Below are 17623 nucleotides of genomic sequence, written 5' to 3' on the forward strand. Positions count from 1 at the left end.
TGTAATATCACCACTGCATATTTACTGATGGTTTGTGAATGCTGAATTTAAAGTATGAACAAGAGGACAAAATATGTAACAGAATTACTAATGTAAGACTTCTTTCTGTCTTAAGTTCTAGTGGTACTAGTGGTCATGAGTTATAATTTGAGAACCTATACGCTTTGCGTATGTGATTTCATCTTTAATCTTCACAATACTCACATGATGCCTGTATTATTATATACAGGGCCGACATTGAGCTGATACATACCAGTATAACATATGGAGATATTTCTGTTTTAACTAGAAAATAGCTACTCCCCAAACACCACAGTGCCCTCCCTCCCACCCCAGCCATGTCTTTCCTTCCTCCAGAGCCCCCAGATCTCCCCATGATTCAGCAACTAAAAGGTTAACCCTGACACAGGAAGGGCATCCATTCCAAGAGTGACCAGACCCAACCAGCTATTAAATAGTTTAACTAGCACCACTCATTACATCCTTGTTAGGACCGTGAAACTGAGGCTCTTGGAAGTAAAAGAAATTTTCCAGTGGGGTAGGGTGACCAGCCTCCCTCTTTCAGAGCTCAGATCGTTGACAGTGATGATGTCCACTTACAGCTTGCCCTTCGCAGAGCACTGAGAAGCAGGCTTCCTCTAACCTCTCTCAGCAATGTCACAAACCAGGGAACATTTCTCAGGAGAGGCAGAAGAAATAAAAATTGGGGTAAAAACATTCCAGGCTTTTGGGTCTTTCCCTTGTAGCAGATAAACCACAAGGGAATGAAAAAGCCCAGGCCTTGTGATCCCCGCTCTAGGAAGACTGAATCAGTTGCTGGCTGAGCCCTTCATTTTTCAGATGAAGGAAGGATTATCATTAAAAAATGTCCAAGACTCAGCTCACCGCCAGCCAAGCCCCGCTTGCCAAAGGTCTCACAAAACACTGGTTTCTTTCACACGTACAGGATCGCGCTGTTCTGCTCCTTGTTTTGTTCACTCTCTCTACATCTCCCAGATCAATACGTACGCTGTACTTCATTGATTCTAAGATACGCATTTTTTTCTCATATTTTAACATCTCTGGAATTCTAGCCCAGCTACAAAGCCTGTCTTAGGCCTTTGTACCTTGCAATAATGGGAATAATTGAGTAATTTATTAAGAAATACTTAAGTATTAAGGAATAATACTTAATTATTAACGAAAAAATACTATATGCCCTCTAAGGAGTAATTTATTCAATTCTGTTAAAAAAGAGACTCATTTTCCAGCTGAAGTTTGTAATTAAGATAGAAAACAGCTCCAGCTAAGCTCGACTGCCATTCTGAAACAACTTTTTTTTTTAAGTACATTCTCATTAATGTAAAGAATGGGTGCCAGAAATAAAACTAAACATATTTTAGGTAGATCTAAATGGAGTGGCAAAGAAAGCCAGTTTCTTAACCATCTTAGTCTCATTTTCTTCATCTGTACTAATACCTACTATGAACTAAGTAAGCTGTGGAGAGAATAAAACATTATCTATAAATTATTCACAACATGTGTAATAAAAAACAAGTCAAAAAACAATACACAGCTTATAAACCAAATTATGTAAAACTAATATATGTCTGTGTATGGATATAATACGGTTTAAAAAGAGAAACTCCAAGCTCTTCCTATAGATGTGACCTTTATGGGGTTGATTCAGGGGAAGAGGACAGGGGATGATTAAAGGAAATATTAATTTTTACTTCAAACACTTCTGTATCACTTGACTTTTGTTAAGGAATATAAATGATTTCTATAATAATAAAAAAAAAGCCAAAAAGGCATTTATAGAATCCTATTATTACATGAGCTCATTTAAAAAAAAGAATAATGTAACATGTGAATGAACACTAACCCAAAGGAACTGACAGGGGAAATACAAAGGAGGAAAGGCTTACAGATAAAGTTGAATGTCAATTAATTTCACATGCAGAGTGAAAGCTGCTAAGGAGGAAAGATATACCTTGAAGAACTGTGGCAACTACAATAAATCCTCAATAAAAATCATTTATATTTTCATGAATTCAATTTTGAGTAAACCACTACACTATTTAAAAAAGCTTGCTAAGTTAAGTTTATAATATAAAGATCAAATTATTTAAATAAATAAATTCAATTTAAATAAATTCATTTGGAGTAGATAATTTAATACCTATTATTCACAAAAAACTAACATTCATATAGTTCCTCAAAACCTATGAACGCCCTCAACCTTCACAACTGCCCCCCGGCACTGTCACTATGACTCTCATTTTACAAATGGTAGAGTGATGTGACATGGGTCATACACATACGGCAGAAGATTCCCTATCCCATGCACTTCCTCAACCCTGCCATGCTGTCATCCTAACACCCATAATTAGAAGTGGTGCTTGTCCATTTTACTAGAAACAGAACTATTAGGAACTCAGCTTGGCAAGAGTTTGACAGCCATTACTTTTGTTTCACAAATGTACTCAAAACAACAAATGTAGTATTTACTTTTCCAGCTAATACTGTACTTTTCCAGCAAATACTGTACTTCTACAGTATTTGCTGTAAAAGAAAAGCTTCATTCATTAAGACATGCTTTTTGAACGAACCTGGATTACTTAGGGCTTTGCTTTATTTTAAACTAATCATCTACATCCACTTATTTACTCAACAAATATTTACTAAGTCCTTAGCATGCATGTGTCAAGAGCTTACTTCTTTACAAAATTCTAAAGTAATCTGCTTTTGATGATTAATAAATTAGTTTATTTATTTTCAGTGCCTAACGTTTTACTAGCAATATTTATCTTTACCATCAAATAAAATTATAACTAGTCATTTAATAACTATATTACAAAACTGAAATACTTAACCCTATATAACATAAAAGTTTATACTTACAAGAGTGATGATTACTTTTTGAGAACTGAGAACTGGCATCTTCTTCTGGGAGTCTAACAAAAATAAATGATTTATCTTGTATTGAGACAGGGAATGTTGGATCATCAGAGATATTCAGCTCTGCGTCAAATGTTGGAAACTGGCGTCTTGAGATTCTTAAATAAAGGTAAAATAATACACCAAGAGCATTAGTATCCAAAAACGTATCTTCACATATGAGCAGAGATAATGTCATTACAATAATTAATATCTGTGAATAGGTCATAAATAGGGTAAAAGGGATACCCATATATGCATTATAAATAGTAAATGAGTTTCAAAATACACTTAACAAGACCATAATGTTACCTTTATCCATCAGTCCCCTACCCCTAGCACATTAAACGCATTAGAAAAAATTGTCATGGAATTTACTAAGCAACATTCTGAGAACTTGACCTACTTTTCTCCAGACCACTAAAGAACCATACCAAGTAGGTATTATCCTCATCTCACAGAGGAGCAACATGAGGCTTAGTTAACTACAGTGGGGTCGTCCAAGATCACAGAGGTAAAAAGCAGGGGAGCTAGGAGGGAAATTTGGGCCCACTGGGCTCCATATTCCTTTCTATTTAAATTAATATAAACTCTTTGGGGCCTTTCCCATACATTTACATCATACTCTTTCTTTTCTCCTTTCTTCTGTATATATCATATATATGGTCTCATCTTCCCAGCTGAACCAAGTATCCACATCTTCTCTTTGTTTCTGTTCCCTCCTCATCCTTCTTTTGTTCTTGTATTCCCCAAGACTAGCAAGTCATATCAGAAAGCACAGTAAAGGCCAGGGGCCTTGTCATACTAGAGTCCCTCCTTGGTTATTTGGAAGAAAACTGACACCCTGTAAAGACCTAACAGCAGCCTAGCTATCAAAGGTATAGTACCCTACTGTGTCATCTTTCAATCCTTCCCAACAGGGTTGGAAGGGAGGAAAGGAGAAAGAGGGAAGAAGGCTATCCCTGCTGGAACTATCCCAAATTTAATTTGGGGTACTGAGAATCACCATGGATTTCCTGTTTTGCTTCTGACCCAGGACATGTAACATACTTCTATCTCTAGAAGCTTTTCCGTGGTATCATTGGGATCCTTCTGTCATTAAACACTTGGTGATGATGACCAAGAAGAAATAATGAAAGGAGCACAGCTCAGCCCAAAAGATATCGAAAGAGTTACTAAAAGGAATTCCTAAATTTCAGATAATATTGAGTTCTAAGAAACCTAGTGTGCTTTAGATTCTTCCAAGATTTCTAGACTTTAAAATGACCAATCATCTACCAACATTCCAAAACTGAGGTGGACTTTAGGTAGGAGCAGAAGAGTTATAGGTAAGAGTTATAGAAGAGTTATAGTTACACTTCCAAATGCATTATTTTTCTTAACATCCCAGTACGAACCTATATCATCTACCCTATTCCTGTCCATTCTGCCTCTACCCCCACTATCTTTTCCAGGGTAGATGGGGCAGGGAAATAGTAGACTTTGAATATTCTCGTTTCTGCTGACATCCAACCAAGAAAATGTTTAAGCAACAAAAACAGCATCTTGTAGTCTAATACAATAGCCTGTCCTGCTGAATATCTGAACCCGATAGCTACTGCAAAGACCTCCACATAAGCTACTAAGTTTTTCATCCATCATTAAAGAAATAAGAACTCTTCTGACAGAAAACAAATCATCGTAAAGAAAGCACTCCTTTGAGCAAAATCTACCTTCCAATTTAATTCTATGTTATCTAGTAAGTCATTTTTTGTCCTCAAGTATATTCAAAAATCTATTTCCAGGTCCTAAGCCCCAGATGGATACACACCAGGTCCAAAGGCAGGAGGACAGACACACACAAAATGTTGTACAAAGAAGACCTAAGGCAATGAAGTTTCAGGCTAAATTCGTGATCTTAGCAGCAGTTCAGGACCTGTGCTAAATTTTTATTCAAATCAACTATAATCCTCTGCCACTCAGCTGATTGCCCCATGATCCCTATAATTCCCAAAATAACAGATAGTGATAAGGTAGAACCAAAATAATTCCATGCAGATACAGAAATAAAGCATGCACTACAGCCAATAAAGGGAAAATGAAACCTAAAACCAACCAACAAACAAAAACAGCACCTTGTAAAAGAGGGTCAAAAACAAAGATAGGGCTTCCCTCGTGGCGCAGTGGTTGAGAATCTGCCTCCCAATGCAGGGGACATGGGTTCAAGCCCTGGTCTGGGAAGATCCCACATGCTGCGGAGCAACTAGGCCCGTGAGCCACAACTACTGAGCCTGCGCGTCTGGAGCCTGTGCTCCGCAACAAGAGAGGCCACGACAGTGAAAGGCCCACGCACCACGATGAAGAGTGGCCCCCGCTTGCCGCAACTAGGGAAAGCCCTCACACAGAAACGAAGACCCAACACAGCCAAAAATAAATAAATTAATTAATTAATTTTTTTAAAAAAGATAAATTTTGGCCCAATGAATAAAAAGTCTCTTAATATTCTGTGGTCCCATCACATCTATTACAGAGGATTACTCTAAAGGCTTATGCAAAGATTAAGGAAAGAGAAGGATTCTTTCCTACTTTAAGGAGAGTAATATGCCACAGGTGCCACCAGGATTCATCAAGGAGTAAAATACCCTTTTCTTTACCTTTTTCTTTTTCTTTTTTTTTTTTTTTGCTTTGGGCTCCCCTTATAAAAATTACAGGAAATGTCTTCCCCAAGTCACCCTTGAAGTCTAATGAATTCATTTCCGAGTCTCTGTTCCCCTTGGGTTTATTCTGGTCTCTAAGCCAGATGCAACTTTATTTCACATATATACTTTTAAAATCAGGAAAACACACTTATACTTAAATTTCAACAATAATTTATCTTGGATCAATAATGAAAAATACTTTGCTTTTCTAACTGTGGGACAAAAGTTATACATACACCTGAAGGACAGAAAACGTTTGCTAAAAGAGCATAGTAAACATACTGCACTGAATCACCCTAATTCAAAAGCTAATATTTTTTTTTACCTTTATTTCTAATACGACAGAGGGAAAATGCAAAATTTTAGTTATATTATACCTTGTAGCATTGTCCACAATTAGTTCAGATTCTGCTCTATGGTTTGTCTTTAGTTCAACAGCACAATTTCTTGACTTGAGAGTCTCAAAAAGATCTTTCAGCAAGTTACCAGGTTCAATACTGGGTAACTGTCTAATATCACCTAAAAGGGGGAAAAATAGATAGAGTAGGTTTTATGTAACTGGGATCTCGAAATTTAGAAATTATTTTTATTTCTCCCTACTGATACATGCTATAATTATAAAGACTTACTCTGAGGAAATACGAAAAAAATCTTCGTTTAAAATTACTTAAGAACATTAAGTCTTCAAAAATATTCAATAACAACAATAACAACAAAAACCATTCCAATTAAACAATATAAGATAGAAAAAATAGTGATAACACAGTAAGGTAAAACATGAATTGAACTTTTTTCATATCTACAAACACAGGCAAACTGTTGGGGCATATATTTTCACCAACAGGTAAAGAAAAAAACAGGCCTTAGATACCTAGAATTTAGTCACTTATTCAATCTTGCTCAATGTCTTACTAATCATGGAAGAATCTATGGCCTCAAATAAATAAACTTAACGTACAAAATGCAAAATAAACAAACCCAGTGCATTTGATAATAAATTCTACTAATGTAATGATAACATTTTGCTCTATTAAAAATCTTTTTACTTTAAACAAACAAGCAAACCTTAGAGAAAAGAGAAACTATTTTCTGGGTGGAAACTGAGAGAATGCTTAGGCTATTAATAAAATCAACTGCTTACGCAATATCCTCAAATACCTAAAACAGTTATTTATAAATATATTGATTCTCTCATTGCAATTCTATTTTTTTCTCCATTAAAATACACGGTCTACACATCGGAACTACCTAATAGCATCAAACTGAATCTCACCGGAATTGGAAAGGACTTACGAGGCTGGTGAGGTCTAATGTGAATTATTAGCTTAAAATCATAAAATTACTTTTAAGTGGTCTATAATTCAGACTTTCTATTACTTCCAAATGATCTACATCCTGATTTACTCTGAGTCTGTGAGAATTTTACTATTTTAATAGTCATCATTTAGGTAATTAGAGTTAACTCCTCACAACTCTATTTCATTCACAACCGAGCTTGCTGATATCCTGGCCAAAACAAAGAGCCACCTAAGCTGATAAAGAGACTGGTCAGACTGAACTCAGAGTGGCTTCAGAGTGGGGTCTGAGAAATGGCTTCCCACCTGTAGGATATGGATATTAAAACAGTGAAATGGTATAAAGAACCTACTAACCACAATAATTTGAACCAAACAATTAGGATTCCAACAATATTTCAACTTACCAAGGATAATAAGCTTAGAAAGTTGGGAGTGCTCACACAGTAAATTTAAAACTGATTTAAAGATTCCGACAGATACCAGACTCCCTTCATCCACAACCAGAACTCTAACTGAAGAAAATTTCCATGGCATGTCCTTGGTCGTTGTTTTTTTCTCCCATAAGTAGAAGCTATAATTGACCTACAAGCAAAGTATGGCATTCTTAAATTCAGGTTATAAAATTTACCAAAAAAAAAAGAAATTTTTTTTTTTAACAACATATTCTTTTAAAACAAAACTCTTAAATGGGGAAGGGACAGGGAGGATGTACATAGAGTAACATAGGGAAACAGACTGAAGAAATAGAGAACACAAAAGTGATAGGATGAATCCCAGAAAAGACAGATGAAATAGTTCAGAAAATTGCTTCCCAGTGAGTACTTGGTGTGTTTAACAAGCTTCTCACACAGCACCATTCCACTGCAAGAATCCCAACTGTTCTCTGATCACTCTTGACCAGAGAGAACTCCCTATTGTTTTCTACCCCCAAATAAACCTTTCTCTTGGCCTTCTGAGATGGTCCAAACATTTAAGCCCCACTCTTCTCCCAACTGTAATATTACATTCTGGAAATTAGGGGGTGCCTGCCCAAACTAACTATGAAAATACTACTTTTTCTCCTAGTATTCTAAACTCCCTTACTTCCCCAACATTGAAAAAACCACCACCACCAAGACAACTAAAAAAACTATTTATTACAGGGGTAATAGTATTTACTATTTAAAAAAATACAGAAGAGGGAAAAATTTTTTTGTAAAATTACAACCAGAGAATGTTAAATGTTTTGTTGTATACCGTTCCACAAATGTTTCTATGTTGTATGCATATATCTATATATGCTCACTTACACTAAAAAATTATTTGCATTTTTATCTGCTAAACCTGGTATCCCTAGCCCAAGGATGACAAATAAGTGGCATAAGTGCCACCTCAATGCCTCTCCTGTGCCCTTACACTCTTTCCTGAGCCTAAACATGGCTTCAGAAATGTCCTCCCAGCATCCCAACCCGATATTAAGATACTACCAATTGATCAGAGTTGGAACGTAAGATGAAATCTAGTAATGATCCCTCTCTGGCCTCTCCTTTTCTAATTCAATCCTTCAGACTAAACAGAAGTGAAGGCGTAATGGAAAAAATCATAAACTGATCAGAAGACTCTTCCACCAATGAGCTACACTGAATTTCTCTAGGACCATGCCCACTCATGTGACAAATAAAAGTAATGCAAAAGCAATTTCTGAGGTGGCTCGTGGGTCTATGATTCTAGGTAGCCTTCCTTAGAACTGCTTTCTTCATTTCTCTCTCTTGCTTAGGAACCTAAATGGCTCCGCAGTAAATCAAGTCCAAGCTTCTTTGTTAGGTATACAAGGTCCGTAGTAAATGAGGGGGTCATGGCACCTTGGAAAGAGAAGCAAGCTGGGAGGTCAGAAATGTGAATCCCAGCGCTAGCTCTGCACCCAGTTAAGGTTTGGGATTGGGGCCAATTGTTTTAACACACCCAAATTTTAACTGGCTCTCCTGTAAAATGCAGATAACGTCACTTACCCACTTCACTAGTTTGTCAAGGATTTAATGAAACGGCAAGATACTTTACAAACTTTAAAGCTCAAATTCCCGGTCTAAACCGAGTGTAATTCCCATTATTTTACAATACACAGACTTCATTCCAATCAACGCAGTCCCCTCAAAACCCTCTACATGCACTTGATCATTCACCTCAATGCCTCTGGGAAGGTCTTTCCCTTAAATAAAATGTTCTTCTCCTTACCTGAGCTTCCTTGTCCATTAGAGTCCAATTCAATTATTATTTCCTTCAGAAATCTTCCAACGACTAAGTTCCTTGATCTATAAAATGGCAGATCAGGGCTAAAGGAAACTCTCCAACTCTTTACAAGTTTAAAACTTCAGGACTCTTAACTATAGCCAAAGCTATTTTTTTCAAGCATCTTAATTCATTTGAGATTTTTATTATGCAACTACTATTTGCCAGGCACTGTTGTAGGCAAAGGAAATAAAGCACTAAACCAGATGATCCAAGTCCTCACTTTGATGGAGCTTTCATTCTACAAAATGTGGACTCATGTTTGAAACCAGTCCCATTGAGAAACAGGGCATGTGCCAGAATCTAAACTAACTACAGCATTAAGCATACACTTTAGTTTACCTGACCTTTTTTTTTTTTTTTTTTTTTCATAATAAGACTTTCTCAATGAAGGAAGCAGCACACTGATCTACTTTCTGGCACAAGCTCTTATCTCACTGCAAATAGTAACAGTTTATAGACTGGCTGTTTTGAGTGGCACTGATCTAAATGATTAGCTACCACAAGGCAAGGATCTAGAAGACATTCAATAAATGCCTACTGATGGCTGTCAGGAAGAAATGAAAAATAAACTCATTACATTAAGCCCGTGTTTAAAGCAAATGTTTTATGTAGAGAAAAAATGTAAAAGGCTTTACCTGACATAGCGTATAAGCGTTGAAACCAGTTTTCTGTCTCAGTAAGCCAGCTGCTTTCCCTGTAGGTGCTGTACGTAAAACTTCTATAGCCTTGCCCGGCTTCGGCTGACTTTGCTGGGTGAAGGTAATCCATTCTTCTGGTACATTCTGGTCTTGTTCAAAATCTTCACAAGCTTTTTTCACTTCTCTTTCTTCCAACAGCTCTATATGCTTAAAAAGCTGGCTAACAATTGTGGTCTTCCCACTACCACCTTTCCCACTTATGACTGTCACAGCATTGGAGCAAATCATGTCCAAAGCAGCCACCTGATCCTGATCCAGTTGGACTTCACTTATTTCTGCCTTAACTTCATTTTCACCATTATCCAAAATATGGTCACCGCTGTCCTGCATATCCCAAATATCCACAGGATCTTCTAATCTTGTTTCATCAGGTTTACTGTTATTCAGCGTATCATCACTTCCTGAATTCTCAGGTCCTGTGGTGTGAATAGACGCAAGCACCTTTTTGACATCAACATGTAATCGCCATGGCGACCTTGTCATCAGGTCACAGATTGAAGAGGCAATGCCTCTTTCAGCCTGGTACAGGTCATAAAGAAAGACACAGCCCTTCTCATACGTCACCACACCGATATCCTTCAAGAACTTCAGAGACTGCCAAGCATCATGAAAAGACATGCGGTCTGACAATTCAGAAGTTAAGTCAGCTTCTTCAACACACGTGTGCCCTTGCTGTCTACACATCTGCTTCAGTTCAGAATATATTACTAATGCATTCTTCTCCAAATCAGTCATCAACTGGAGAAGAGACCTGCACTGACAAAACGATGTCCAACTTGCCTCACATTGCAGAAGCTTCAACTGTCTGTAGGTTATCTTTAAGAAAAGAAAGTTCAAGTTTGCTTCATAAAAATTATAAATATTGATGACTATTATGAGAATTACAGTGAAAACTATGGTGTTTATTAATAATTTTTTAAGTCCCAGAAGACATGTGTTTCAACAAAATTGGGGGAAAAAAAACTATGTACCAAATACATCACTAATTTTTTTTAATTAACTGTACTGTGATTAGAGATCTATATAATTTCATAATTAAAATTATGTTTTTTCAAAGCAATACACATACAGTTTTAAAAGTCAAATAACACTATGAGACTTATCACAAAAAACAGGAATCCTCTGACTTACCCTTTCCATGCCTTCTAAAGGCAACACCCTCAACATTTTCAGTTATTTCTTCCAGAATTTATCTCCACATTTCTACGTAGTTTATACTATTCCTTAATTTTTTTTTTAAAAAACTAGGTAATTAGAGTTAACTCCTTACTATGGAAAGTCTTTCTTCATGGAAGTTTGCTCCCTTTATACTGTCACTTCCACACATGCTTCTCTTCCTCCCATCTTTGAGAAAAGTTACAGTATACATTTTGAAAACTGATTTTGGTTAAATCAGTGTAAACAGGATTCACGGCTGAGTGACATGATATGCTGTGATTACATTAACTTTGTGTTGAACTCTTGTGTGTATTGTGAGGTTACTGACTGCCTCATTTTCTTGGCTTGTTTAGTTTTCCATATGCCTATCAACAATTCTGCCCAAACTCTACTGAAAAGGTACAGAACTTCCTTCACCATGATCCACTAAGTAGGTCGTCTACCAGCTCCATTTTTTTTTCCATGGAGACATCACCCCTGGAGCCCTCCATACATTTTATGGGCTGAAATGTGTCCCCCCAAAATTCGTATGTTGAAATCCTAACACCCAGTACCCCAGGATGTGACCATATTTGGAGATAGGGTCTTTAAGGAGGTAATTAAGTTAAAATGAGATCATTGGGGTGGGCCCTAATCCAATATGACTGGTGTCATAAGAAGATTTTAGGACCCAGACAAGCACAGAGGGAAGACCATATGAAGACACAGGAAGAAGACAGCCATCCATAAGCTAAGGAGAGAGGCCTCAGAAGAAACCAACCCTGCTGGCACCTTGACTTTGGATTTACAGCCTCCAGAACTGTGAGAAAATAAATGTCTGTGGTTTAAGGCACCCAGTCTATGCTGTCTGTTACAGCAGCGCTAGCAAATGAATACAAAACCTTAGTAAAAGTCTTTATTCTGGGTGGTGGTTTACATGCTGAAAAGGTGACTCCAAGCCTCCTTTTCCCACTTGAGTCCCAGAAGGCTCATTGCTCTGCTTCTCTTTCTTACTGAATAAATATATATAATAATCTAATGTTCCAGAATCTTATTTTTCCAAGCATATTGAAATCATAGTCATTTTATAGAGGGAATAAATTCATTATTCCAGTATTTCTCAAATGGGGGGCAGGGGGGTGGGATCTGTAAACATTCTTGGGGATCCCACCAATTATCTCAGAATTTTTAAATTGTATTTTCATTTGGAAAACCACCTATAACCAAGTACTGCTAAGATTTAAGTGTCACATTTGGTTTTCAACATCTCTGGAGCTTCACGGTGCCACTTTACTACTCCTGGTCTCTAATAAGAAAAACAGAAGTGCCAAAGGAATTGTAAATAACATTATTGTGCCAAAGAAAAAAAATCAAATGGCATCATCATATACCATATAAATAATGAAGGTCTTCGAAAGTTCAAATAGGAAAGTGAGGAACTGCGTAGCACAGCAGAATGGACTTGCGAAACTCATAAGAACTTGTCTTCGATGAGATCTATATTCAAGGTGCAATGGCAATTTAGTTACAAAAAATGTCCTATGAAATTAAATTATGTAACTTAAGTATTGATAATTTGAATGTCATTTATTTTGTTATTTTGTTTTCCTTTGTAAATTTATTGCATAAGAGCTACAGGTAGAAGAAGTTTATATTTAGTTGCAACACTGCAAGGAAAATAAATCAACATTGAAGTCATATAAATTTCTTTCCCTTGAAAGAGATGCAAAAAAACTGTCAAGCTTGAGACATCCTCCCTTGTATAAGATTACAAAATGCTAAACAAATGTCTTTCTTACTTTACGAAATCCGAGTTTCCATGGCTGTGTACGTAAAATCTCTTCTATCTCTTCCAACACCTCTGCAGAATCTGAGCTTATGAGCCGTTTAAAGTGTCGGGGCAGAAGAACTGGAAGGAATTCCATTATTTTTGGAAACTGCAAAGCTCTCATCACAGTTATATATGGAACTACAGGATGTCAGAAAAGAACAAATAAAAACATACAAATGCGCTCCTAGAACAACTGATTTGATGGACTTTCCCATTTAGCACAACCAGTTTAAGAAATCCAAATCAAACAGAGAGTAATAAATTTACTGTGACCAACAAGAAAATTGATTGTATTATAACAATTGCTTTTGTATCAAGATGGTTTTCATTGTGTTTAACACCAAAATTTATGTTCTTCAAATGCTTAGATAGCTACCTCTTAGCCTTTTGTTTCCTTCTGCTTGCAATAGAATCAGAATAAAATTTCTGACTCAATAATATATAGATAAATTTAAAGCTAAGCATTAAAAATCATTTACATATTAATCTTTATAATCATTCTTCTTACTGTAATCATGATGCTTTCATCATTGAAATCATTCAGTGATGTACTGCCAAATTTATTTGATAAAATTAAGAAATGAAATATTCCATATGTGTGACTGTCCAGATAACAAACCATATTTAAAAGTTATTTTAAACTATTTTGAACTGAAATCTTTCCAAAATGGATTGCTCATATTCTTGCCTTTCTTCTCTGCCTTCTGAAACAGAATAATTGATAACTGAACTTCTTCTTAATGACTCAAGGTAATCCTATGGACACAAAAGTTAGAGAGAGACCTAGAATCACACTTTTAGAGCAGGAAAGGAACTGAAAGGTGTTTAAAGATCATCTCACCCAATCTCTTCACATTATAATGAGGAACCTGCAATGTCAATGACATACTCCAAAAGCAATACAAACACATTTCATCAAACCAATTTAAAAAAAGAATACTATACCAAGATATCAATACTGTACTGGTAATATTTTAAACACACCAGTCATCCAGTATCTCAATTACACTAAAACTCAATGATAAAATCACTTACTTGTGTTTTCCAGAGGAAGCAGTATCTCGTAATCTGGTGGTGACTCTTCTTGCGTTTTCTGTGTAGATTGTTTTTGAGTATTCCTTCCAATATTCTTTTGGTAAGTTCTTAATTTTTCCCTAAGATTTTCAAAGTTGAGGTCTTTATAACTTGATTCATCATTTACCCATGCTAAAAATTTATTTCTGTTTTCACTGGGGACATTACAGTCTTTAAGAAAGAGGGAACAGATGTGTAACTGATTTGGTGCTGACATATCTGACTGTAAAAAGTAAGAAGGAAATCCTTGAACTTGATAGCTCCTCGATCCTACAGGCTGTACCTGTACCTTCACTCGCCACCAAGGACCCATTAATGGAAAACGTCCAAACACTTCACATTGCTGGTGAGTGTTTTCATCAAAAATTGAAACTAAAAAAAAAAAAAAAAGTTAATTTAGGATAATTTAAAATTTCTTCCCAATGTTTTGTCAAATCCACTACTCTCTTTAATCCCTGGACAGTACCCTCTACAGATGTCTATTACAGTGTCTATATTCCACTTACCTGTTTATCTGTCTCCCTCTACTACACTGTAAGCTCTCTAGAACATGACAATGTTTCATCTGTTTTTGTATTTCAGGAGGGAGGCATGGTACATGGCAAAAGTCTGTTGTTCCTCTTCTAAAAGCAGGCCTCTCTCTGCTACTCTGATCTCAGTCAATACTGACCTTCAAGCAGTTTCTAAAAAATGTCATAGTCCCTCCTACCCAGGGCCTTTGCAAAAGCTGTTCCACTTGCCTTAAATAATTTCTTCCTTACTGTTTACCCCATTTACAACAGACCTCAGCTTAATTGTCACTTCCTCAGGAAAGCCCTGAATCTCATGAATATAACCTCTCATAGCACTTCTTACTATTCCTTCCAAGCACTGAGTGATATTATAGTTACTTCTGTGATTGTTTACAGAATGTCTTTTTTTTAAAAATTATATCTCAAAGCTCCTAATTTTTATTTTTATTTATATATATATTTTTGGCTGTGTTGGGTCTTCGTTTCTGTGCAAGGGCTTTCTCTAGTTGCGGCAAGCGGGGGCCACTCTTCATCACGGTGCGCGGGCCTCTCACTGTCGCGGCCTCTCTTTGTTGCAGAGCACAAGCTCCAGACGCGCAGGCTCAGTGGTTGTGGCTCACGGGCCCAGTTGCTCCGCGGCATGTGGGATCTTCCCAGACCAGGGCTCGAACCCGTGTCCCCTGCATTGGCAGATTCTCAACCGCTGCGCCACCAGGGAAGCCCAGAATGTCTGTTTAATTCATTAGAGGGTAAGCTCCATTAAGACAGCAACCTCATCATCTAATCTCTCCAAGGTATCCCAACAAAATAAACACCTTGCTTGGAAGATGGTAGCCAATCACTAACACTTTCAGGATAAATGACTAAACCCTCCACAAATACTTAAAAATTTTCTGCCTAAACCTGTGTTGTCCACTCACCTGTGACTATTTAAATTTAAATTAAAATTTAAATTTAAAATTCAACTCCTCAGGTGCACTAGCTGCATTTCAAGTTCTCAATAGCCACATGTGGTTAACAGCTGTTGTATTGGACAGAGCAAATATAGAGCAATGCCATCACCAGAGAAAATTCTACAGTACAGCAGTGGTCTGAACATTCAAACATTCTTAAACATCAGTCACCAGGTTCACATAATAGGTATAATTCTTAGGACAGGAAACTATCCAAGGTAAACACAGATCACAAGGTTATTAACACAAGGTTAATGAATCAACAGTGCCTTGGGGTGTTTCTTATGTGCATGTGTGTCTAAGTAGCTGAAAAGTAACCACATACTCGACTCCAGGAAAAACAGGAAAATAGTTAAAAGCCCTGATTCTGGGCGTGAATACTGGCTGGACACCCATTGTTTCCTCGACTATGAAACTACCTGAAAAAGTTGTCATCATTAAATGAGATACACGTGGAGCCCAAGCTTAACACATAGTATTTGCTCAAGTCTCTGCTATTCTTGTGGTTGTTGCTGTTTTTATTTTATCCTAAACAGGACGAAACAGCTAGGCCATCCCAAAGGAAATCTATTAGCAGCGATGGGGCGCCTTACTTGGGACGAGGCCATAATGGGAAACAGTTCATTAATCCTCCAAACCCATCCCCAGGGGCGAGTTGCTTCCTCACCACGGAGCCGACCAGGGAGGCTGCCCGCCTTTACGCCCCCACTGCAGAGCTCCTCGGCATCGACAAACACCGTATCTTCCTCCTCCTCCGCATCCCCCCTCAGATAATCATCTTCGTCCTCCACCAGGTCCTTGGGTGGGAGCAAAGGTCCCTGTAGCTCGCGCAATGCCTGACTCAGCGAAGCCATACTCCACTCTCCCGAGCTCAACCTAAATTCCGGAAAACCCGGGCTACGTAGACGCCCAAGATCAGCCAATCAGCTCCGCGACTGTAGGACCGTCAGCTTCCAGGGGCTTGGGAGAAATGCATGAAGTGGGTTAACTGTATGGTGACGGATCGCAACTAGACTGTAGTGGTGATCACGCCCTAGTATATACAGATGTTGAACCACAATGCTGTACATCTGAAACTTATTTTCTAAAAAAACACCATCAGCTTCCGCAAACGCTCCCACTCCCCCGGCGGCTAGCTTGCGCGGAGGGGCGGGGCGGCAGCGAAGCTCCGCCCCAAGCTCCCAGCGGAGGACCGGAATTGGGTGGGGAGGGCCGAGGCTCAGCTGGGGGCGGGCGAGGGGCCGAGCGGATGCGGGGGCGGGGTGCTCTCTCCAGCCAGACTTGAGGCTTCGCCAGGTGCCCGGAGGGAACCAGCTGATTGGGCAGCGGCATACGGGCACTTGCAGAGCAGCTAACCCGCTGCGACTCCTGCATAGAGAGAAACGCGAGCGAACGCCAGTCTAGTGAACCCAGAGAGCCTGGAAAAGCAAGCCCTCCCCGACGCCTCCAAAACGAAAACCCAGATGCCCTTCGGCCACCACCCAAAGCGCAGAACCGCGAATCTCCAATCGGGAGACCCGCCTAGTCGTGACTCCTTTGGGCCTCTGTTTTCGTCAGGTGTTGCATTTATATAATCAAAGGCACTTTATTCAAGGTACAGATCTCTAGGCCCCATTCCATACCCATTGTATCGGGATCTAGGGCAGAGACCCAGGCTTCTTTTCAACCCACGTCCGAAGTTGTAGATTTTGATGCTCAGCCACATTAGATGACTTGCAAAGTCCTCTTTATCATTTCCTCTGTGAGTACACCCTAGCCTCCCAAACTTCTTTAAGCTGGGCTGCTGCCTGCTCACAGTGGGGCAAAAAAGTCTAGTTACAGCCCAGGGTATAGACAGGAATGAGGGAAAGCAAGTAGAAGAGAACAATGGTTTAAAAGTTATTCTGGAGCCATGGTTCCCATACTTGATGGGGATAGTGTTTGAAAGTCATGGTACTTCTTGAGGAACACCATAAAATATATTACTACATTACTATTTTGATACTATTGTGAAATTACTCAGTAATAAACCTAAAATAACTAAGCATACACTGTTTGCTAAATCCAAAAGTATCTTATTCTAGATTCTAATATAGATAAATAACCACCACCAAAGTTTTTCTGTTTGTTTAATTTATGGGACCATAGACCTGAAACTAACACAACTTTGTAAATCAACTATACTTCAATAAAAAATAAAGTTCTTTTTTTCTTTTTTTAAAAACTTACAGGGGAAAATACTAAAATTGATTTTTTTTCCTTTGGGTCCAAAGCAA

The 17623-nt window shown here is 38.1% G+C and overlaps 1 protein-coding gene across 3 annotated transcripts in view; it reads right to left on the reverse strand.

Moving 5' to 3' along the window:
- HELB (DNA helicase B) overlaps positions 1-16439 on the reverse strand; it is a 34967-nt gene extending 18528 nt beyond the window's left edge. For 2 of the 3 annotated variants that reach the window (XM_082422708.1, XM_082422709.1), the window contains exons 1-7: positions 16036-16439; positions 13865-14275; positions 12798-12967; positions 9799-10677; positions 7300-7477; positions 5975-6116; positions 2884-3038 (exon numbers count right to left, since the gene is read on the reverse strand). In XM_082422708.1, coding sequence (XP_082278834.1) covers positions 2884-3038; positions 5975-6116; positions 7300-7477; positions 9799-10677; positions 12798-12967; positions 13865-14275; positions 16036-16222 — 2122 coding nt within the window. In that variant the 5' untranslated portion in view covers positions 16223-16439. The remainder of the gene's footprint in view (positions 1-2883; positions 3039-5974; positions 6117-7299; positions 7478-9798; positions 10678-12797; positions 12968-13864; positions 14276-16035) is intronic. The other variant, XM_082422707.1, reaches the window with a different exon arrangement.
- Positions 16440-17623: the final 1184 nt, after the last annotated feature.

This window comes from Balaenoptera physalus (assembly GCF_965194825.1).
Source record: "Balaenoptera physalus genome assembly, chromosome: 13".
Classification (NCBI taxonomy): domain Eukaryota; kingdom Metazoa; phylum Chordata; class Mammalia; order Artiodactyla; family Balaenopteridae; genus Balaenoptera; species Balaenoptera physalus.